Source organism: Cibotium barometz, chromosome 5 (genome assembly GCF_041138505.1).
Source record: "Cibotium barometz isolate CiBa-2024 chromosome 5, ASM4113850v1, whole genome shotgun sequence".
In the NCBI taxonomy this organism is placed as follows: Eukaryota; Viridiplantae; Streptophyta; class Polypodiopsida; order Cyatheales; family Cibotiaceae; genus Cibotium; species Cibotium barometz.
The window spans coordinates 44,692,681-44,709,850 of record NC_141050.1 but is presented as its reverse complement, the minus strand read 5'-3'; the positions used below and the strand labels follow the sequence as shown (position 1 = coordinate 44,709,850).

The 17,170-nt window shown below is 41.7% G+C and overlaps 4 protein-coding genes and 1 pseudogene across 6 annotated transcripts; 3 read left to right on the top strand and 2 right to left on the bottom strand.

Annotated features, from left to right (window-relative positions):
• The first annotated feature begins 364 nt into the window (after positions 1-364).
• Positions 365-6,474, top strand: LOC147638545 (uncharacterized). Of its 2 annotated transcripts, XM_086798449.1 has the most exons (12): positions 365-589; positions 786-989; positions 1,150-1,423; positions 1,573-1,718; positions 2,852-2,913; positions 2,996-3,067; positions 3,161-4,358; positions 4,436-4,503; positions 4,592-5,083; positions 5,162-5,552; positions 5,634-6,035; positions 6,149-6,474. In XM_086798449.1, the coding sequence occupies exons 5-12, from the start codon at positions 2,887-2,889 to the stop codon at positions 6,328-6,330; spliced, it is 2,832 nt and encodes a 943-aa protein (XP_086654575.1). In that variant the 5' UTR covers positions 365-589; positions 786-989; positions 1,150-1,423; positions 1,573-1,718; positions 2,852-2,886; the 3' UTR covers positions 6,331-6,474. The 2 variants fall into 2 exon arrangements, with proteins under 2 accessions (XP_086654575.1, XP_086654576.1); XM_086798450.1 differs by lacking the exon at positions 6,149-6,474 and having other exon boundaries at positions 5,162-5,547; positions 5,634-5,788.
• On the top strand, positions 520-1,179 carry LOC147638546 (epoxide hydrolase 2-like). Its single transcript, XM_086798788.1, has 4 exons — positions 520-589; positions 679-737; positions 786-989; positions 1,150-1,179. The coding sequence occupies exons 1-4, from the start codon at positions 520-522 to the stop codon at positions 1,177-1,179; spliced, it is 363 nt and encodes a 120-aa protein (XP_086654914.1).
• A 1,812-nt stretch (positions 6,475-8,286) lies between the features above and the next one.
• LOC147638544 (uncharacterized) lies at positions 8,287-10,412 on the bottom strand. The gene is made up of 8 exons (XM_086798451.1): positions 10,340-10,412; positions 10,001-10,224; positions 9,768-9,896; positions 9,526-9,690; positions 9,218-9,355; positions 9,033-9,126; positions 8,816-8,917; positions 8,287-8,727 (listed from the first exon to the last, which is right to left on the bottom strand). The coding sequence occupies exons 1-8, from the start codon at positions 10,382-10,384 to the stop codon at positions 8,638-8,640; spliced, it is 987 nt and encodes a 328-aa protein (XP_086654577.1). The 5' UTR covers positions 10,385-10,412; the 3' UTR covers positions 8,287-8,637.
• A 72-nt stretch (positions 10,413-10,484) lies between these two features.
• Positions 10,485-13,513, bottom strand: LOC147638543 (uncharacterized). Its single transcript, XM_086798787.1, has 3 exons — positions 11,847-13,513; positions 10,769-10,981; positions 10,485-10,598 (listed from the first exon to the last, which is right to left on the bottom strand). The coding sequence occupies exons 1-3, from the start codon at positions 12,669-12,671 to the stop codon at positions 10,485-10,487; spliced, it is 1,152 nt and encodes a 383-aa protein (XP_086654913.1). The 5' UTR covers positions 12,672-13,513.
• Positions 13,514-13,711: 198 nt separating this feature from the next.
• Positions 13,712-15,008, top strand: LOC147638542 (epoxide hydrolase 3 pseudogene; annotated as a pseudogene). Its single transcript, XR_015265967.1, has 3 exons — positions 13,712-13,924; positions 14,287-14,510; positions 14,694-15,008. The product of XR_015265967.1 is annotated as an epoxide hydrolase 3 pseudogene (transcript).
• The last annotated feature ends 2,162 nt before the right edge of the window (positions 15,009-17,170 follow it).

Here is a 17,170-nt window from a genome sequence, read left to right as displayed (position 1 = left end):
GGTGCAGCATGCGACCTGCTACCTACCTACCTTTCAACCTCGCTCTCTGCTCTCAAGGCTGGTTCGTTGTTCTCATGCGACCAGGCTCTTTATTTATTTGCCTTAAATTGGTGAGCTTACATGAGCTTCAATTCAATTAGCGGCCATGGTTGAAGCGAGCATCTAGCTTGGATATCAGATATCTTGGGGAAAATCTTCTTTTGTATTTGAGAACGAAAGATGGGATCTGATATGCAGTTTACTAAATAGGGCTTGAATGATGAGTCAAGTGATGTAATGATGATAAGTTGTAAAACATTTTGATAAATACATATATATATGGGTCAAAATTAATAATAATATATCTTTCCTAGACACGGGAATTGTCACCCCAGAATCTCGAAACCTTCAAATTACATGTACCTCTAATTAAACTACACTAAACCTACATCGGTATTTCCTGCACACTCACAAGCTTCTCCTACAGCAGTACAATTTGTAGGCTGTTTCAACTGCAGCTGCTGCTAATACATCACCACCATGGAGGGTGTGAGCCATCGAACCATCACCACCAACGGCATCAACATGCACATCGCAGAAATGGGCTCAGGTTTGTATATTCCATCTAATCTCTCATTCATCAACAATTAATTAGAAGCCTAAACATGGGTACTGATGACTAGATCTAGCTGTATCTAGATCTCCACATCCTGGCTGCTCATGACGTCTGGGAATGGATGACGTGCTCCATCTCTCCGGCAAGAATTTGGAGTGGCATTCATTTTAGTGGAATTTGTCGTGTGCAGGTCCAGTGGTGCTATTCCTTCATGGTTTTCCTGAGTGCTGGTACTCATGGCGCAAGCAGATGCGTGAGAGCAGGATATCATGCCATAGCTCCAGATTTGCGTGGTTATGGTGATACTCATGCCCCAGAAGGTGTGGAAAAATACACCTTTTTGCAGATCGTGGGTGATTTGATTGGCCTGCTCGACTTCTTGCAAGTCCAAAAGGTATGGAAGAAGCAACCTGTTGACATATTATTATGTACTATGCACCAAAAATGTGAGTACTTGGGATCGAGAAGCTGAATACATGAAGTAGCATGGGTTTACGTCGTAGGCTAATTTGGGAAATCTTCCAACAACATGCTTCATTATTTTATAATTGCAGGCATTTGTGGTTGCCCATCCTCTTGTCTAAGTCCCACGCTTTTTAAAAAAGCGTGGAGCATGGGATCTACGGCTGGGAAGTGGGGTGGGCTTTTCACGGGAATCTGGGCCGTCCAAAGTACGAAACTAGGCCAAAAATATTGAACTCGGGCATCGGGCTGATGTGGAAGATTTTTGCACGCGTGGCAAGTGAGGTGTGTGACATGGATGTATGCGTGGCTGCAGGGACACGAGGGGGGCACAAGGCAAATGATTGCGCTAAATTTGAATTACATGTGCATCTCTCTCTCTCTCTCTCTCTCTCTCTCACACACACACACACACACACACACATTCACATACACTGTACACCTTATCGATTGGTCTTGCTCTCTTGCAAAATTTTAGTGTATTTGAAATCAGCTGATAGCTCATGCATCCATAGAGAGAGAGGTGAAAAGGATCTAGGAATACTCCATGGCATCTACATATCTTCAATAAAAGAGAGAGAGGAGGGGTGCAGCCGGCTATAGAAGTAGAATCTCCAATCTGCCACCACCAAGCTAGGAAGAGGGACGTGTATTCAATCTGGTAAGGTTCTTTAACGCTCTATCTCTCCAATCTATTTTCTTGTTTTCATGACATTGTTTTATTGTTTTCCTATTGATTAAGAAGGAGCTTGAAGGGAAAAAAATGTTATCCGTAGCTTGTGTTAGCTTGCAAATCAAGAGCCAATCACTAAGTGCTTGATAAAGCACAATGCAATACATTTTATCATTGAGGCTTTTTTAATAATGTCTTGTATCCCTGACTTCGTAATGACCTTGCTGCATGGTGCCATAACTTCTTTTTTGATGATGCATTGCTTCATGAAGTCCTCCACACCCAATTCAAGCCTCTTATGTTTTGAGTAAGCCCGACAATGCATTCCTTTTGCCATAATTTGATCCACAAAAAACCCATTGCATGATGAAGTCTTCAGTGGATACTTCATGTTGTCAAAGCTTTATTCAATCCAATGGAAGCTTGTATACAAAGCTTCAATATCCAAAACTAAAGCTCATTGCGTTCTTTCATTCTCTTATGTCTACACATTTGTCGTCGAGGTGATAAAGGTGCAACACGAGGAGGAGATGATTGTGCTAGAAGTAGTCCAATGGAGGAGGGAGAGAAGGAGGGCATACACAATGTGCTAGAAGCTTTGAATTTAAATCCAAATCCATGTGGAGAGAGCAACCCTCAAGGGTACCTCACTTCTATGAACTTTGAGCTACTATATGACAAATTACCATCTTGTGCATATGATGCAAGAATCCACCCTTCCATATCAACACAACCATCCCCTCATAGATAGCCATCCCCTTCCATATCAACACATGATGTTGTTATGGTTGGCGTAATTCCAACTACATATGGGGAGCTTCTAGGCCTTTTTCAGCTTAGTTATTCCATAATGACTCAAATATGAAGCTCTATTACTTTGTGCCTGTCTAGATGGACATGCCATCTTCTATTAGGAGTTACATGCAAGTTGGGCTTTTTATGGCTGGAAGGTATGGGGAGGAGGGGCAGCCCTTGCTTCTATTGTATGGGCTGGTTATGAAGGCAGCTGTGGGTACCAATTTCGAGCTATTCTATTTGCAAGGTTCTCTATGTCCATAAGCCATCAATTTACCACTAGAGCTGAATTAAATCTAATGGCCCTATTTTGGATTGATGGACAGATGAAACATAGGAGCTCATCATAGAGGACTTGATCATGAATTGGATTCCAGATCTAAATGAGGTAAGTTGTGTGTGTGTATGTGTTTGTGTGTGTGTGTGTGTGTGTGTGTGTGTGTGTTTTAATGAATTGGGTTTTTTTGTAGGTTGTACATGATATCAACTTGCCAACGGGTGAAACCAATGCATGCAAGGTCCCCATCCCCAATCTCAATGAGGTATGCATGGTCAAAAGCTAGATTTTTTGGGATAGTACAAGCATTGTTTTCCACATCAACAAAAGAATGGTAATGAGGAGTTGCTTTTCGTAGGTTGATTGGGACACAGCAAATGCTACGAATGAATTTGAAATGGAGGCTTTCTCAGAGGATGCAATGTGTGGCGATACATCGAGTGATGACATTGATCAAGATGATTTCATTCAAGATGAGGAAGAACATCTATGTCCCATAGCTTGTGACATCATGGATGATGCTCAACAAAGCCCATGCCCCAAATCAAGGGATACCTTGGACCCATATTTATATGTCTCAAGTACATTTTTCTCCTTTGACAAGCAAAGCTACAGTTTAATGAAATCGGATCTTCAAGGGGAAATCAATGTGACACTCGATACCTTAAAGACACATGATTGTCGAGGTTTGCTTAATTTGAAAAGGTGGAAGAGGATGAAGGAGGGTTTGTGTGTTGCTCCTATCCATGATGGCGGTCAATACATCTGCTTGAAATTAGCACCCAACCTAAAGATCGCAGCCATTGAAGATTGGGAATGCATCATACAAGCATCTCATCTCCTTCGAGATCGTGCAATACACCAAGGCGAGAAAGACACTATAAATTCAATCAAGACACAATGGTGCACAGATATTCAAAGCCATGGAATTCCAATAAGCTATATCAAAGATTGGATCGTTCTTTGTGGATGCCAGTTGCATGAAAGACATCAGCAAGATGTTCATAAGGTGCGTGCAAGTGAGAAAGAACACAAAAAACCCTCTTTGATTATAGTCACAGATCAGCCTCATGTTCAAGAATGTTTGGTTGACATCATGATTCAGCACAAGGTAAGACTAGTGTCACTTCGGTCCAAGCACAATGGGCCACATAAGCGGGTGGAAGAGTTTGCTTGCCATCGAGGGGGAAAGCCTTCTCGAAGTGGTGGTAAAAAGCGAAGATTGCGAAAATCAAAGCGGTGTGGCTGCCCCTTTAAGGTGGTATTGGAGTATGCAAATGACTCTGATAAGGTTAACATTCTCCTACACAATGTCCATGAAGGGCATGTTCCGGGGTCTAGGGATGATCTTTATTATTTGCCTATTCACCCGCGTGTGATAGCATGCTGCATGGATGACTTATTTGACGTCGGAACATGTCGTCATGTAGCTAAGATGTCAAAATCAAAAGAGCGATTCCATATGGAGAGCTCCTCTCCCCTTGATTGTGTGGTTTTTCGCTTCTTTATGATTCCCAAGGAGGTACAGATGATCGCCTACCAAATGCACACTCAAGGTAACATGCTATACATTGATTGTTTGTTTGCATGTCATGGGGCAATATGATTTAGTCAGCTGTCCTTGTTGATGCAGGGAAAAATTCAGATGATGCTTGGGAGGCAATGTACATGGAAGCACTCCGTTTGAAGGAGCAAAACAAGGTAGCCCACAAAATGGAGGTTATGCAATTCTTTTATGCCTTTTCGTATGGTAGAATTTAGCACCTATGTGACCATTTTCTTATTTTAGGTGATCTATGTTCAACCCTATAATCCAAATGCTATCGATGAATACAAAAGACCATTCATCCTTATCATTCAAGATGCGTGGATGTTGGAGATGGCAATGCGTTTCTCTCCCCATAATGCTTGGGCTGTGGATAGCACATTTAAGACGAATGTTTTTGGTCTACCTCTCTATGCAGCTGTGTTGCCCAACCAAAACGGTGTCGGTATTCCAATTTGGCTAATGATGTGCACAAGTGACGTTGCCACTAATCAAGAGAGCATAGCTTTAGAGCTTACCTTCAAGTTGATCTTCTCAAGAATGTCTCAAACCCGCCCTACTGCCATTGTAATCGACAAATGCCCAATAGAGCTACAAGCCATTCAGAAGGTGGTTAATGCAGATTCTTGTTGCTGGTTTGAAGATAACCAAGGACAACGTCAACAAATCGCCGCGCATGTCTTACTATGTTGGTTTCATGCCAAGAAAGCATGGGTGGAAAACCTTTTGCCACAGGTCTTCTCATACCCTTGTCTATTATGAGTGACAACTAGAGTGCTGGACATGGTTCTGAGTTGTTTTGCTACTTTGCAGGTTTCAAAAGACAAGCAAAATGATGTTTATAATCAGCTATCAAACCTCATGCAAGCAGATTCTGAACAGGCATTTGAAGGAAGATTCCAAGTGTTCTTGCAGCAGTACTCATCACATGTGAATGTATGCCGCTATGTTTCTAATGGTTGGTGTGGGCAGACATGTGTGTGGCGGACACGTTGGCCCAAGTTTGGTCGTCTTTTTCCACATGGAAACGTCGACACAACAAACCTAGTGGAGAGGTTATGGCAGTACATCAAGTACACCCTCTTGGATGCAAAAATCAATAGATCGATATTGGTCCTCTTGCATGCTCTCGTAGGCGACTCTCAGACAGGCACACACATGGGGGGTACTTTACTAGAGTTTTTCAAACAAAAACAAGAGTTAGGTAAATTGCCATTTTTCTTTATGCCATAGTATTTCAGTGGTAGGATTTGCTGCTCTGAATGGATTCTTGTTTTCTTCTCAGCCGATTCTGGACGCTTTAGTATCCAAGGTTCAAGCAAGAGTCACACTGCAAGACTCGCAGGAGGCGAGAGCATCCTTACAAGGTACAAAGATGATTCAACAACGTTGGAAGTGATTGATGAATCAACAATGCTTTTCAAGATCCAAAGCATGTCTAAGCCCACACGATGGTACCATGTAAGCATGCAATGTAGCTACTGTGATTGTCCGGATTGGACATCCAACTGCAAACATCTATATGGGATTCGATTGATATTACAGCATCATTTTCCAAGTCTGTATGCTATTTTGCCTATTGTTGACAATGCACGTTCTTTGGGGCAGCTGCAACATAATGTTGATGTTGGACAAAATGATGAGGGTACCCCATGGCTGAATTTAGAAGGGCAAGATCTTGACATTGGTGAGAATGACCAAGGAATAGGGCTCAACATTGAGCATGGGCAGCATAAAGTAGCAACTAATATTGATGAACAACTAGATCTTTGCATTCAGGACTTCAAAAATATTTTGCAGGGTCTCGAGGAGAGTCTCTCTACATGCGACTCCACACGAAAGGAGTTGATCTTTCAACGGTTGAGGGTTTCAAAAGAGAGTCTTCTTGCATTGGTGGTTCCAAAGGAGGTAGACTTACCTTTGCGAGGCTCCATTCGCCAAATCCAAGCTCATGTGACTCTTACTCGGCTTGGTCATGGTAAGAAACATGAAGGAAGTACTGTTGCTCTTGAGGAGGGGACAACCCCATTACAGCCAACAAAGCGTAATTTCACGGGTACGCTAAGACGTAAGCATCAGCATGGAAGGAGTCGAGTGAGGTTTGAAAAGAGGAATCGTATATTTTGCCCCCATTGCTACAGCAAGACCTTGATGATTGATCCTTTGCAAACACACTCTTGCCATACATGTCATGCATTACTCCCCTTGTCAAGGAGACATGCCCCAGTCGGTTCTGAAGTTGATCTTCTCAACAAAGTTTTCAACTTATGTGATGATTCATCTGTTCAGAATGGAGTGATTATATCTTGTGCATATGGTTTGCATGAAGATGATGAGAGACACTTCAACTTATGCCTCAACAACGGGATTGTGCTTGAAAAGATCCATGCATCTCAACATAGGATCATGCTTGTGTACAGTGGTTGATCGGTAGTACTATCATTGTTGTTGAGAAGACATGTCACAACCAATCAACTAAGATATTTTTTGAAGATTTAAATGCTTCTCTTGTCATGGAAGTACTCTTTATAATGAGATGGTTTCATTTCTCATGCATTGGAATCCATGAGTAAAACTTGAAATTGTCTCTTTTATGTCTATAATTTTTTGTCGCGTTTCAAGAATGCAATCAAACTTGTAACCTTTTTTTGTAGTATATAATAGAGTTTTAGTGTTGCTTGGAATGTCATGTGTTATGGAATGTTTGATTGGAAGGCTCTTGAAGTGTAGAGAAGCTCAAATAAGGTAAGCATATTTTGTTCACTACAAGCTCAACTCTGGTCATTTTTCACGTCCGAGGGTAGCTTTAATGTAGGATTGATGGTAATAAGAGGTCACAAACAACTCCCATCAGTTTTCATAGAGGTTTGAACATGTCCTATTTTGGCAGCATGCCCAAAACTGGAAATTTCAGGTTTCCCAAATAGGCAGTTTTTGCCAAAGTATAGAGTTTATGCAAAGCAAGAGGTACAAGCAAGCATTGGGGATGCTAGATCATGAAAGAAAGTTGTGGTTTAGTAGCATGCATAAAAAATGCTGATTTGGAAACATTTATGCCTTGTTTAAGTGGATGCATAAACGGCATGTAAGCCGGTTTGACACGTGTGTTGGTGTGGGAAATATATGCCTTGTATTGGTCAAAACACAAGAGTTGAAATCGACTTGGAAATGCATGAGCATTAGTGTTATGTCCGTGTTGGAAATATTATGATATTTGGCTATAGCTATACATCAAAGCTATGTTGGATTAGTAAATGCATGTGTTGCACACTGATTTGGTACAATAAGGGATTTCCAGCTATCTAGTACAATAAAAAAAGCACGCTCTAAACATTCTTCATGATATGAGCGGCATCATCAAGCATTCAAGGTTTTTTGTTGGTCTCTTAGGTATAATGCTAAAGGCTCGTAGTTGAAGCTTGTGGTTTTACATTTTCTATTAAAATTTTGCAGAATGGAATTGGGAAAAACAACCTTACTGCTCACTCGTGTTGGGAAGCTTCTAATCTCAGGGTATGTGTGAAGCTAGAGTATGTGTGAAGCTTAGGTGCTACGCACACACACACACACACATGGATACTTGAATAGGCACCCATTTATGAGCATACATATTACAACTTGTATTTATTTATTTATAGACGTGTATGTATGTATACATGTGTGTGTGTATGTGTGTGTGTGTGAGATAGTCACATGGCACGAGCAAATCAACGCTTCAAGACTAAATAATTGGGCAAATTTGGAAATGACTAAATACATTAAATATGCAAAGAGAGTGGCCTTTGCACCAGAGGGCAATAATCCTACTGCCAAAACATTGACAAGCATAATAAAAACCTAGATTGTACACACTTTACTAAGGATAGAGGTAGACATTCAATGCATCCATAAGAGGATGAACCCATTGTCCAAAACAATATTTAAAAGAGGCAGCAAGGTATAATTAATCATTTGATCGTAGAATGTCATTACAAAAGTAGAATGTCATTACAAAAGTGGGCAAGATATAATTGTTTTAGAATGTAATTACAGCAGATATTGAAAAATGGAGAATTTAATCCCAAAATACTCGCAAAATGCTGCACTAAAACTGTATTGATGGCCCAAAAAACTGAAATTGCTTCAAAACTGAACTGCTCCAAAACTGAACTGATGGCTGCCCAAAAAACTGAACTGATGGCTGCCCAAAAAACTGAGTATGGCTGCCAAGCGTCAAATGTAGTGTGCCGCCTCAAAAGTATGTTTCGCCGATCCAAAAAGTGCCGATGCATTGCACCAAACATGCTTCTTCAGGGTTCACCTAAGCATTTCATGCACCATTGGTGTAGCTCCGTCCTTAGCTTGCACACCTCTTCGTGCTGGAACCAATCCTTTGTAAGCTGCAAACAAATGCCAACAAGCCAAGGATATAACATTGAGCTTCCAATACCTTACCCAATCAAGCCATGCTAAGCTCATTGGACTTACCCATGTCTTGCCTATGCCATCTTGCAGTATGCCGGCAATGAGATACCTCACAAATGTCATCACATAGAAGCCACAATCTGTGCCGTTGGGCTGCTTTGGTACCTGTTCCAAAATTACATATAGGATGTAGACAACAAAAAATCATGCACAAATAGCATATGGACACATAATTCAACATTGATATACCAACGAAACAACTAAGAAAACTAGCCTCCACCTCAACAATCTTTAGGTCTAGCTCTTTTGCAGGATCATAAAGAGCACATTGGACAACTGAATCAGCCACATGCGGCGCCAAGCACTTAAGAGCGCTGCATAAAATACAAAGCTTAGATTGTGTTATGCTTTGTGAGAGAATATGTGACCTACATATTCACAAAGACACTAGTTTTGTACGTATACCTGTATAAGCTTTCCAAACACTCCTTTGGGTCTGTAAGTCCCAAAGAGTCCAAGTACAACAGATAGTTTTTCTTCCCCCGTAAACGAAGCACCCTTTTGTCCTTGTTGACATAAAGCACGAAGAGAGACCAATGGCTCCTATTGCACACAAGACAACCAGCAAAAGTGAAAAGCAGACTCCTATTTGCAATAAATAATTGAGTACTATTCCATTGCCATATGCACACCAGCAAAAGTGAAAAGCAGACTGCTAAATGCAATAAATAAATAAAAATCAGCTGATTACTATTCCGTTGCCATGTGCACACCTGCAAATAATAGGAAAGAAACACAACTCAAGTTTGGACATGTCGATGCCAGCAAAGAAACCCGAAAGGTGTGTGACACGGAGCTCCAACGTCATGGAATACCACATGGAGTCAACGAACAACACCTTCTCAAGAACGGTGCATGGCAACATATTCTCCATCCATCTGTGCATGAAAGGGGGCAAATAAACGCTCATCCATACAACATGACATAGAACACATGACAAGTCTATCAAACTTACATTCCAAATAGATTCATAGTTCTAGTTGATGCCTCATCAACAAAGATTGCCTTCAAAAGTGGCTCATCTATTGCTGCATACAGCTTATACCTCGTGGAATTGAACTCAATCTCAACCCCTGAATTCAACCTGCAATGGAAATCCCAATATCAAAAGAGAAAATAAAAAACAAATGCTGATCTTACAATACAACAAGGGCACACAAAACTGCCAATTAGTTGTGACCCACTAACCTAGATCTTGCAACATTACGTTTTGCTATTCGTAGCCATCCTTCCCCTTTCTTTACCACGGCAACATGCGAGTTAGAGATCTCAAATGTGAGCTTGATATTGTTGCTCGCCTCAGACAAAGTTGGAGAAGATATATTAATTGGCACCGTGGTATTGTGATTTTGCATTGCACGAGAAGATCGAGAAGATCTAACAGGCAACTTCTTCCTTGTAGCTCCACATGCCTACAAAAAGAAAAGAAAAGAGACCTTACGAAGACTTTAATGTTGCACCCATGCAATCTCAAGAAAGCATATAACACATAGTAGAGTAGAGTTCATTATATTTATGTCTATCTACCTTGTCTACCTCCAAACCTTCTTGCATTGGTTTGCTAATCTTCATAAATTGAAATGACCAGTCAAGTGCCTCGTCCACTATGCTTCCTTTTAGATCATCCATCTACAACGAATGACAAGGCAACATAAATAATATCATAAATAGACTAAAGAAATAGCTCTAAACAAAAGAGAGAAAAAGGAGCACTTACTAGCTTCTTGACACCCATAATTTTTTCCATGTCTACATGTTGCGCAACATTCTCACCAATTTTCAAATCCTACAAACAAGATTGTATAATTACGCAATGCATGATATGGAATGTAAACCGTGATAGTGAACTTAGGCCATATCAATGTAAACCATCACCACTAAGCATGCATGACAATATACCAAAAAGAGAGCAAAGAAATAGTACAAACAAAGATAGTGATAAAGAGCAACACTTACCGTCTTGGTGCTGGCCTTTGAACCCATCCCTCCTTTTGTAAGCTTTTGCTCATCGTCACTCTCAATCTTTTTCTCCCCATCATTTTGACCATGGTGCTCATCGTCACTCTCAAACTTTTGCTCCCGGTGCTCATCGTCACTCTCAAGATTTTGCTCCCCATCATTCTGACCATGATGCTCCTCGTCACTCTCAAGATTTTGCATCTCTTCTTGCTGGTCAAGGTCATCCATAACAATGTGTAACCATGCAGGTAAAGGTTTGACCTACACACATATCTAGTAGCTAAGCCAGTGTACTTATTATATATAACACACACACACATACGACATACAAAACACACACATATGACATGTACGTATAACACATTCATACACACACCTTAAAACAACACCCATGATTTTGCAAACTATAGTAATCAAGACCAAGACACTAAACTAGGGCAGATTTAGTAAACTATGACCATGTCTAGACATCAAGACCGGGACAATGAACTATGCTCCAATGCGTTGCAACATGCATCAGAACTGGAAGGTGAAAATTCTCATTTTTTGCAAGCCTTACTAAATGTAAGAAATGCAAGAAGTACATGGCATGCACGGATGGGAAATTACACACATACTCCAAAGTCATAATATGTACAACAAACACATATGGCATGTACGTATAACACACACACATATACATGCATGCACACACTTGACACACACAACATATACATATAGCACACATAGATGGCATATACACACATGCCTCAAAAGGACAACCATGATTTTGCAACTAGGGTGATGTCTAGTAATCAAGACCGGGACAATGAACTAAGGCAGTTTTGGTAAACTATGGTCATGCTATAGACATGCCTTAAATATAGGTCAATGATGCTTGTCTACAAAATTTGTTTTTACCTTAGTTTAATGTTAAGTCATCCTAACTCAACAAGATGCATCAAGATTCAACTGCATGTGACTATATGCTTTACATATGTGTAGCACACACATGATCCAAAACAAAAGACTAAACAATCATGATATTTATGAAAACAAGAGACTATAAACTTCTTTTCGGAGCATGTAGACTTACTTTTGTATGTCCATGAGCTGCGATTCGACTCTCAATTTTGGCCAAGCGATTTGCAGCCGTCGACATGTAGGATGTCATCGCATCTTTCACCCACGAAGCAATGTAGTCCTCCTTTGTGCCTGTCCTAAACACCTCTTCAAGATCGTTCCATGCTTGCTCCGCTTTCAAAGTCTGCGCATGCTCATATGTCAGCCGATTCCTCTCAAATTTTCTATCCTTGTCATGAAATCTTTTTTCTGCTTGTCTTTTCCAACTGCTTGCATTAGGATGAGGGAATATGCGGCTTGGGCGAGATGCCATTTGCTTGTTGGTTGGACGACCAATAACACGCTTAGGGATTTTAACTTGTAAGCCATGCTTTTTTCGGAGGTGCTCCTCCATCCGAACCCTCTTTTCAATGAAGGCTTCGCTCGTCGGACATACATTGCTTGCACGACATTGACGAACGAGCCTCCCATCTGGGAGTTTAACTTCCACATATGGTAGGGGGATGCTTGATATTGCCTCTTTTCCATGCGGAGCTTGGACTACATCTACCGGCGGCTCCAAATTTTCATGCACATTTGATGCAGCCATACCCATTCTAACCTCCAACTTTTTTCGTGGCCTTTTGTTAAGGCTATCAGGGGCAGCCCCTTCTTCAAATGTTCCACCTAAATTTGGTGATTTGGGCAGAGTCGAGGCTTGCTTCTCCAATTTTGGATCCAACCCATCGTCGTCTCTACCCTTGCTGCTTCCTTGCCCTGCAACGACCTTCTTTCCCAGCTTGCAATCTTGTTGTGCAAGAGCCTTCTTGCCCTTGCCCTGTTGGTTTCTAGGTGCCATTCCCAAAAAACCCTGCTCTGCTGCACCTTACAAATCTCTATGAAGAGCCACTCTCCAATTGCAAGCCAACCTTAGTGCAAAAAATCAGCTTTGAATCTAGCCTGTATAAATATGATCCTGGCCCAGTTCACAACCGTGGATCCCATGCTCCACGCTTTTTTAAAAAGCGTGGGACTTAGTCAAGAGGAAGGGCAGCAACATAACTAAAGCATTAGAGTCACCATCTGCATGCATGCACATGAAAAAGACACAAGCGAAGATATGCCATCTGAGCAGCTAAGCATATGCACCTTCATCAATCTATGCAGCCGACCCTCAAACATCGATGAATTGTATTTTTCTTGGAAACTAAGCATTCAAGATGAAAACCCAAATCCAAGCAAACTGGAAAGAAAATGGGAAAATAGACTCACCTTCCATGGCTTGCATGTTCGCAATATCAAGATGATGTAAGAGAGACAAAGCACATTGACATACACAGGGACCTTGCTGTACCCTCCATCTTCCAATCACTCCTTAATTACATAATGCGGAGCTTGCTTGCATTCGTGTATCTCCATACTAGTCCCACGCTTTCTGCCTGTACATGAAAACACCTTCCAATGCAAGCTGTGCTTCTTAAGAAGATCCAGTAGAGCCAGCTATGGCAGAAGTTTTGTATCTTTGGTGGCAGCTCCTCTGCGTAAAGAGGATGGAGCCGGGCCGGGAAAGAACAAGAACCAAATGAAGCAGGAGAGATGGTTTTGGGGGGGCAGGGGGGGAGAGAGAGACGGCTAACAGAGAGAGAGAGAGAGAGAGAGCTAACAGAGGGAAGGGGGAGAGAGAGAGAGAGAGAGAGATGCAACCGTGCTGGTTTTAGGATTAGGGTCTGCCGCGTCAGGTCCGCCAGATGCCAGAGTGAGAAGGACAAGAAGAGCCACGCACGCAAAAATCTTCCACATCAGCCCGATGCCCGAGTTCAATATTTTTGGCCTAGTTTCGTACTTTCGACGGCCCAGATTCCCGTGAAAAGCCCACCCCACTTCCCAGCCGTAGATCCCATGCTCCGCGCTTTTTTAAAAAGCGTGGGACTTAGACAAGTTGCCCATGATTGGGGTGCTATAATTGGCTGGTACCTATGCCTATTCCGCCCTGATAGAGTTATTGCACTTGCCAGTCTTGGTGTCCATTTCCTTCCACGGCACCCTGCTGGCAGCCTTGTGCAAAATTTAAGGTCCACGTATGGAGAAGAACATTATATGTGCAAATTTCAGGTACTAACAGCTGTTTATTAGCTTGAAAGTAAGAGTTAACAATAATTGAAGCTCATCATGGGGCCTTTTGCCGCCCAAGCTGCTGATACCTACTAGAATAGAATGCCTTTCTCATCATCACACAAGGTGTGAGTTGTAACAAGACAGATAAGTATGCGAAGATAGGTTCATTGGCAGCCTAAGTAAAACCTTTAATTTTTTTTTTTTTAAAAGAAGCAATGTTCCATCTTGGTGTGTTTAACATCTAGTGTTGCTTTTTGTACCACTGGACGCATCTGTAAGTAATTATTTTTTAAACTAGGGTTTAATCCCATTGATGTATATTAGTTCCTTGGTCATAAATTTGATCGCTACTGTCCCAGGAGCCAGGAAAAGTAGAGGCAATGATCGCAAGAATGTCCTTAGAGCTGTTTTTCAAGAAATTGTTTTGCTCTCCACTGTCTCAAAACTTGGAGCTTTGGGAGGGAAGTACTGAGGAGCTGCCTCTTCCAGACTGGATATCAGAGGATGATGTTGCATTCTATGTCACTGCCTTCAAGAAAAATGGATTCACTCCTCCCCTCAATTACTACAGGGCGTTGGACCTGTAAGAGCCGCACACACACACTTGTTGTGAATCATAATAAGTGACTTTCAAGTGTTTGTGTGCATATAGGAGACGACGCCACCTCTCATACTGTATTTAAATATAGAGTACTGTTTCACACCAAGGTTAGCTAGGTGTTAACGTACGCTGATATTGAGGAGTGTGATGTGTGTGGTGTTGCAGGTCCTGGGAACTCACGGCTCCATGGACAGGTAGCAAGGTGACAGTACCAACACTGTTCATTGTAGGAGACAAAGATATTGTGTATGGTTTTCCTGGTGCTAAAGAATACATACATGGAGGTGGGATGGGAGCCGATGTGCCCAATCTCAAGGATATTGTTGTGCTGGAAGGTGTCCAGCACTTCTTGCATGAAGAAAAACCAGCGGTAGTGAATGATCATGTCCTTGGATTTTTCAAGGGTTTTGGCAGTGCATGTGGTACAGCTACAGACTCTCAGCCTCAAGAGGCATGACTCATGAGGAGAAAGCATGGCATGGCATGGCACGGCACTATGTCTAGAGAGGACCCAACAAGCGGTTGTTTTAATAATGGTGGGTGGTGAAACATGATCTCTTTGACTCTGCTCTACTTTTTCTTAGAGGAATTGCTTGTTGATAACAACTTCCTTTTTCCATAGCTTTTATGGAAAACTGATGCGTGAGCTGTGACTCGCATCTCTAAAATTTTCAGCTTGATATCTCTCAAATTCCTAGAGTAAAAGGAACCTACTCCTTCTCTAACCTCCAAATTGCTTCCTCAAACCTCCAAATTATTGCCGTGTGGTAGCTTCCGGAAACTCTTCCTTTTTATAAGAGATCTAATTAGAGACACCTAGACCCACCGGAGGGGTTATACTTCCTCCTCCTTCTTTGACCTAATCTCTCTCATCTTTGTGTACATACTCACGGTCGTCAAACTTGATACACACACACACACACACACACACACACACACATAAAGATCACATAGAAGAAAGAAGACACACGCGCACGCACACACATACATGCACATATATATACATATATACACACACATATATATCTTCTGGTGGTGGTGGCTGATGCATTAGCACCAAGTTTTTAAAAGGAGGAGTCAAGGAACTACGCATAGGATGATTAGGCATAATTATACACTATAATTATGACCCTTATGTCCATGATGTATGCATGTAAGTGATAGATCAATATGTCTGGTATTTTGATAATGGTGCTAGAAAGCACATTACTTCCAATTCGGGTTTGTTATGTTCTAGCACTATCTTAGAAAAGATAAGTGTCATTCGATTGAGTAAGATGGCAAAGCGCCTTGGTAGGCCAGGGGAGTAAAATCATGTTAACCTATGGAGTGGTTAACATATCCCCCTTCCTAATGGTGATTGGGTTCTCACATCACCCAAGTTGGCATTAGGAAGTGAATGGGGTCTTCTTGGGCCCTTTAATTTGCCCCAGCCTAATCAAGGTGATTAAGGAATAGCCAAATGGGGGGTTGCCATGTGGACTGAAATGTTGGGTTTGTAAGGGAGGTGTAAGAGTGGTCAAAGGGTGTACTTTTCTCCCCAAAGGGGGGGGGGGGGGGGGGGGGGCAATTTTACAATTTTCGGACCTCCATAACTTCTACATACAAGCTCTGATTTGAGCGGAGATTACAAATTCGTGATCTACGCATCAAGAGCTTTCCATAGATATGTTATATGATATGGTTTTATCCGCTAGACTTTAAATTTCATTTTCCCTCCAAAATTCAAATTCGCATAAAGTAGCCGTTTTGAAGCTTCTAATTAGAAAACGTTTCTTCTTAAGAGAAAAGGTTTGACTCCCTTAAACTGCCAAATAAAAGAGTCCAAGAAGACTCCATTGAGGTCCTAATGTGGTGAAGCCGCTACCGCTCTATTGATGTGGTGGAAAGGTGTGAATGGTCTACGATACGCAATAAAGTTGGCAGATAAGGTTAAGTAGAATGCTTTTGGACCGATCCGTAATTGGATGCAAGGAAAAGTGCTGGGAAGTTTTGGGTAGCTCTGATGGTAGGAAGTATGTGGAGACAACATGGAAAGTGATAGGCTGTGTAGAAGTTCTTTATGCTAGGCGTCCATTAGTTGTGGAAGTGGTGTGGATCCATCAACATGAGGTAGTTAGTAGAAGTGGTTTGCACCTTATGATTTGTGGAATGAGTGCTAGAACCACCATGGAATGCTTGGCATAGGGAGTCGGTGATGGTCTGGAACTTCATGGCACGACACAAGAGTGTCCCAATCTCATAGTGTCATGCTGAACGATGAGGCTTCTTTATGGCTAACATTTGTGTTGGTGGAGTCAAAGCAGTGGTTACATGCATTGAAGATTTTTGGAGATACCCACAAGGTTGAGGGTTATCCAAGCATTAGGTTATACCACATGGGCTAGGGCACCTGCCAAGCTTCCCGCATATAGGGATGTAACTCGAGGGTTATCGTTTTAACGAGGCTAGTTGGAGGTACATGTGTTTATGTGCTGTGAGATACTAGAAGCAGAAAAATTATGATGCCTATAGTGAAATACATAGGTGACATGCATGGGCAATAATGGGCAAAAGGTGCGCCTGTGTGTGTACACTTCTCTAACTCAATTGCTTTCTCCAACTCTCTTTTTTGGTTTCTTTAACATTTACTTGACAAAGAT